The 6000-nt window shown below is 58.4% G+C and overlaps 1 protein-coding gene across 1 annotated transcript; it reads right to left on the bottom strand.

The window, feature by feature from the left end:
- Positions 1–76: 76 nt before the first annotated feature.
- Positions 77–4835, bottom strand: PPM1M (protein phosphatase, Mg2+/Mn2+ dependent 1M). Its single transcript, XM_079712761.1, has 10 exons — positions 4592–4835; positions 3774–3897; positions 3367–3621; positions 2800–2912; positions 2348–2432; positions 2140–2258; positions 1912–1975; positions 1577–1684; positions 1316–1464; positions 77–968 (listed from the first exon to the last, which is right to left on the bottom strand). The coding sequence occupies exons 1-10, from the start codon at positions 4813–4815 to the stop codon at positions 824–826; spliced, it is 1386 nt and encodes a 461-aa protein (XP_079568887.1). The 5' UTR covers positions 4816–4835; the 3' UTR covers positions 77–823.
- Between the last annotated feature and the right edge of the window lie 1165 nt (positions 4836–6000).

Genomic DNA, 6000 nt, shown 5'->3' on the forward strand with positions numbered 1-6000 from the left:
GAAGGGAACAAGAAAAAGCAAAAGGTATACTGTAATGTCAAGCTATACAGCAATTCACGATTCACAAGGGTTCTTCTGCACGCAAACATTTAATAGGAAGGTGATGGGGAACAACAAAACGGTGTTGTTGAGGCATCAGCCTAGGGCAGGGCTGGAGCCAGAGAGGAGCAATCAGGAGACTGGGCTAGAGACAGCAGCAGTAATCGGGGCATTCACTACTCAGTCAACTCTGGGGCTCCTTCTTGGCCCTTAGTTCTCCCCCAACTTTAGCCCCGGGCCTGTGCTTCTCCTTCAGCACGGAGGGGAGCAGGATAGGACCTGAACTGGTCGGTCTCCAAGGGCTGCTTCAAGATGGCTGTTTAGCAGATATGAGGCTTCCCATAAGGCACTCTGCATGGGCTTTGGGGGTTGTTGAGTAGACAATCTGACATTTATGCATTAGAGACCCGGATCCAAACACAGGCTGTCTGCCCTTCCTGGCATCCTTGGCCAATGCCCTTAGTCCAGCTATCCTCATCTGGGGATAATATAGTGGGCTGTTAAGGATCCTATCTGAGGAGGCTTACATGGATTCCTAAGTTGTAAAGTGACTCTGCCAGACATTATTGACATTAGTGCTCTTTCCCTGCCCGCCAAAGGGGGACCTGGGGAGCTGGACTCGCTGCGTTCTCCCAGTTCTGACTGCCTTGTAGAAATGCTCCCCTTGAAATGGTGGGGTCAGGGCTGGGTCTGGGGGTGGGGCAGGCAGACCTGCTGTTGACCATGGTGGACGCTCACAATGCACCTGGCCCGTAAGTGGTTCTGGGATGCGATGTTTGAATCCTCAGTGGCTACTGCGCCCTTGGCCCTGGTTGTGCAAGGGAATCACGAACACAGAGACGTCGTCGTAGGACACCTGCCCTTCCTGTGTGGGACTGTCGTCCTTCCCCTGTGTGCTGTGTATCAGCATTTGGGCCAGCTCCGAGAACCTGTGGGGACCATCCTGCAGATGTACTTCGGGGTCCGAGCAAAGAGGCAAGGCCAGCCCTCAGGGAGAACTTGCACAGTGCTGGACACTGAGGACCCAAGCAATGCAGTCGAACTGTGGGGCCAAACAAGCCACAAGCCTGGAAGGCCACAGGTTGGACCATGGGTGTCTGGACCCAGAGATTTTTGGGACCCACAGTCACCCCCAGGAAGCTTGAGATAGCTCTAGTCCTGGCCAGCTGTTCTCAGTCGGACTCATCTGCAGTGTTGTCTTCTCAGCCATGACTACTACTTGGTGTTTCTGCTGGCACCAACTCAGGCCCAGGCAGATCCCCAGCAGCTATAGTACCTGTGTGGGTCCTCTCGGTTGCCAGTGAGGAAGCTCCGCACCAGCCGTGCCACCTGCTCATTGGACAGGACATCCCAGAGCCCATCAGTCGCCATGACAACTACATCCTCTTCCTGCGGCTCCAGCTGGTCCATATCCAGCACAGTCACCTGCAAGTTAAGCCTAAGGTTTCCTCACTGGCTCCCTTCCCAGCTCCTGCCAACCTTGCGTAGTCTGCCTTTCTGGGCAGATAGAAGCTGGTGTAGGCTATTGCCCCCTCACCTGTGGGACAGAGAGCAAGAAGGGCTTGAGCTGAATATTTGTGTCCAGGACTTTGAGCTGATGGTCTCCTAGGCCCCGGGAGACGGCCAGTGTTCCCAGTAACCGAGCCTGGAGACAAGGGAGGTATGAGGTGACAGCAAACAGCCCCAGCAAATGTACAAGTAAAGCACACAGAGGTGGACTGTGGCCCTGGGCACCTGGGCTGAGGGAGAAACATCCTCTGACCTTGGAGCAGTCCCTAGGACCCCAGCCAAAGCTCCCCACAAGGGACAAAGGAGCTCCCACCTCTACAGGGGGCAATTTAAGAGAGATTCTTGGAGGCGCCATTCACTGACCTGCCTACCCTGTCCATGAATCAGTGGGTACTTGAGATCCGACTGCTCCACGCACTTGTAGCTCCTACCAGGAGCAAACCCAGCATCAACCCAGGCCCTACTTACCACCTCACCACCCCCAACACAGGGCCCACCCTGTGCAGGTAGAAGGGGACTGCCCCAGGCCACACAGCTGAGCCTGGACCCCAGGGCTCTCCCCACTGTGTCCCCCAACCCCACCTTGCTCACCAGCCACTCATGTGGTGATCCCTGAACAAAACCTTCTGCCCCAAGTCATCCCCCTTCAGTCGCCGAGGGAACTCCAGTCTGGTGAACTCGCCAGCCAGCAGCTCAGGGTAGAGAAAGGCCTGGAATAGGGAGGCCATGCTTAGATCAGGCTCCCTCTGGTGGCCCAGGAGTTGGGGCTCCACAGCCTCCCTCTGCCAAGGGCACCTACCAGCTGCTGGATCCGCTGCCGCTCAGTCTCCGGGGTGAACTCAGAGCTCAGGGGCCGTACCTCATCCCTCCGCACCAAGATGGCCCTGGATGAGGTTTTAGAGGAGAGGGAAAAGTCTGTGGGGCAGCCTCCATCCTTACCCATAGCCTCCCTCCTGCCGGCCCCTTCTCCAACCACCAGGGGCCAGTTCTGCCCATACCAATCCCTTGCTCAAAGGCCCCCATGACTGCCTAAGGCCTGCAGGGTAAAGCCTCAGCCATCTGGCCTGGTCCCTGAGGTCTCTGACCTCCCTGGCATCTGCTGTCCGCCCTCACACTCGACACATGCTAAGTACACAATTCAGCCAATCTTCCCCAATTCTGTCTCTCGACTTCCAGCCCCCTTTCACTGTCCCCACTGCCTCTGCTGCCTGTCTGCCCACCCCACCCTGCCCACCCTCCGGGCTCACTCACCTGCTATCCCCAGCATTGGCCACATACAGCTTTCCTTGCAGGGTCACAGCCACCAGGGCTGTGCAGCCACCCACCTGGCCTGAGGCCTCCAGCTCTCGCCCGATCACCTCATCCTGGAGCAAACCAAGGCTACTTTAGCTGCTGCTTGTACTGCCAGCATACCACTGTCCCCAACCCTCACCCTACAGTTTACTTCCCCACTAGCAAGCATGGCAGTCCCAGCGCAAAGTCTAGCTATGACTCCAGGATCCCTATAGTCAGGAGATCTAGACGTATCCCTTTGGAGGTAGGGAAGTCCTATTCAAAACAGTGAGGAAGGGAAACCAAGGACCAACAGGGTGTGCAACAAGATGATACAGGAAAAGTACCTAGCATATAGTAGGCACTGGATAAATGGGTGGGGTTATGATAACTGTTTAGTAACAAACCAACCAACCCAATCTTGTCCTCCCAATCCAAAGATCCAGGGTGATCACCATCATGTGCAGGGACACCCCACAACCCAGAGTCCCTCAGGTCCCTGAGGGTAAAACCTTCCCTCCTTTCCCAGCCAAAGGTCACACTCACACACTCCTGGAAGGCACTCTCCAGAGCCCCGACCACCAAGTCTTCTGCCCTAATGCCCTTTTCTTCCACAAACTGGGGGTCACTAGGGCAGATGCAGTGGCCGCTGAGGTGCATGGGGGGCTGAGTGGCCACCATGCCCTCTACCACGGCTTCCAGCTGCCGGCGTAGGCAGGAGTGCAGGGTGTTGGCAGCCAGGATAGCTGCAGCTGGACCACCGTGACCATCAAACAGTGCCCAGTAATGACCTGTCAGGAACTGCACAGGAAGGCTTGGCGTCAGGCTCTGCCTGGCCTCCCCAGTTGTCCCCTGGCTGAATGTAGGGCACTAGGGCAAGAACCTCAGTCTACAGTCCTAGCCCCAATGTTGGCCTCAGCCTGTAAAAGGGGCTCAGGCCCAGTTGCACTCACCTCCTCTGGGCACAAGGTCAGCCATTCCTGGTCCTCTTCAACCCCAAACTCAAATCTCCGGATGCACAGCTTCCCACAGGCCGCCTGATCCTCATTGAATTCAGATTTCTCTGCATTGATGATCCTGAGGCCAGGAAGTGATCAGTGACCCTTTAGGGACACACCTATGCCCCCATGGGCACAGAGAACAGATTTGGAACACAGAGAGGAACCCTCCCTCTGGAGTAACAGCCCCCATGCTGTCCCTGACACACACCTGGACAAACAAATGCTGTAAATTTGCTAACTGTTCAGTAACCTCACAGCTAAAGCAAAACTCAGGGCCCAGCCCATCTGGAGCTTACCTGCTGACCTGGGCTGGGAGGTAAGGGCAAGTCTGCCTGCGGAGGTGTGGGGCTTCCTTGCCTATCCCCTGTCCCATCTCAGCCAGAATCCCTGTCCAATGCTGCACAGGCCATAACCCAGGGTGAGATGTGTGTGTGTGTGTGTGTGTGTGTGAGGGATGGGGGGGAGTCTCCAAAGCCCAGAACGCTGGAATTCTACCCAGTGTCCCTACCTCTTTTGAAAGCCCCAGGGGGGCAGGTCCTTCCCGACCTACGGTGGAATAGGGGAGGTTGTCAAGAGTGCGGAAGTGCCGACAAGAGGGAGTTATCCACAAGGTTGGGGAGGCGGGATTCCTCACTCAGCTTGGCCTGTTTTCTCGGTCAGCACGGGACCCCAGGCAGGATCACAGGGTGGGGGTCGGGGCCTCAGGACTGAGAGTCGCAGGGAGCGGGGAGTGTCGGGGGCGGGGGCGCCGCTCGGGGCCGGGCACTCACTCGGCGTAGCCTGCGTTCCAGGGCAGCGCGCGGCCCCGCACCGGGCTGCGCACTGGCCGGGCGTCCGGGCGGCACGAGGCGTCGGCGGTGCCGGGGCTGGAGCCCGAGCCGCGCAGGAAGCGGGGCCGCCGGTAGGGCACGGGGCTGGCGCGGGGCCGGGGCGGCCGCGGCGCGGGGAGCGGACCCCCAGGCAGGAAGCGGCGCCGGAACCAGTTGGCGGACATGGCGCAGCGGCCCGGGGCTGCCCGCGGGGCGCCGGGCAGGAGGCTGGGCCGACGGCACCGCCCGCCCGACCCGGGAGGAGGAAGCGGGGCGGGGCCGGCTGGGCGGTGACGCCCCCAAACCCCAACCTCCCGCCGCCCCGGAGTCTGTGAGCGGCCTGGGTGCCATCCGACTCCTCAAGCCTCCTAATCAGCCAACGCTGTTATCAACCCCACTTTACAGGCAAGAACACTGAGGCCTAGATAGACGAAGACGCTGGCCCGGCTCACACAGGAGCCTGAGCAGGCTGACGTTCACCCACACATAAGGGGCACGAGTCTTTGAGAGGGAAAAGTCCCTTCTCCCCACCCAGGGAGGCTGTAGGGGTCGATGAGAGCACACCTGGGCCTCCGGGCTGGATCAGTGTCCATGGCAGAGCCTCAGGCCTCTTCTTGCTGGGCCCGGACCTTACGCAAGGGCAAGATGGGAACAAGATGTCCTTGGAGGTGTCAGACTGACACATTGAGTAAGAGTCTCAGAGCACAGTGTTCCCTCAGGAGACCTCCATGCCTCACCCACTCGGCCTGGCACCCTCCACTCCCAGATGGGGCTTGGTGGTCACCCTGGCCTTCCTTATCCTGAGAAGCAGCTCCCACCCTCAAGGCCAGGTCTCCTAAACAGCTGCCCCTCCAATCAAGATGTCCTATCTAGACAGACAGCAGGGGCCTCATTAGAGTGCAAGTGACTGATGGACAAAAGGAATCCATGGTCCCCAAAAGACTCCCAACTGGTCAGAGTTCAGACTTGCGCCTAAGGGAAGTGAAAGACTTTCATCTGGGTTGGAGGCAAGATGTTGCAGCCTCTTAACTCCTGGTTACCTATCACCACTGGGTCAGCGGGGTCAGCAGCATGTTAACAGAGTGCTTTGTCACCCTCTGTCACTGAAGCCCAACTCCCTATGCAGGGCTGTTATTTCCATCTCATAACGAGGGGGACTCTGAGGCCCACAGAAGGGAAGTGTCCTGACACCCAGGGCTGTGCTGTTTCCATTATGACAGTGCAGCTGACTCAGAACCCCCAGAGGGGATTTCTCTTCCCCTTCCCTCCTCCAGGAAGGCAGGCTTGACAACTCAAAGCCCCTGAGGCCCCACAGCCCAGGGCCCAGGGAGGGCTGCAGGATGAGTCCTTACCTTCTCCTCCACACCCAA

This window comes from Hyperoodon ampullatus, assembly GCF_949752795.1.
Source record: "Hyperoodon ampullatus genome assembly, chromosome: 10".
Taxonomy (NCBI): Eukaryota; Metazoa; Chordata; class Mammalia; order Artiodactyla; family Ziphiidae; genus Hyperoodon; species Hyperoodon ampullatus.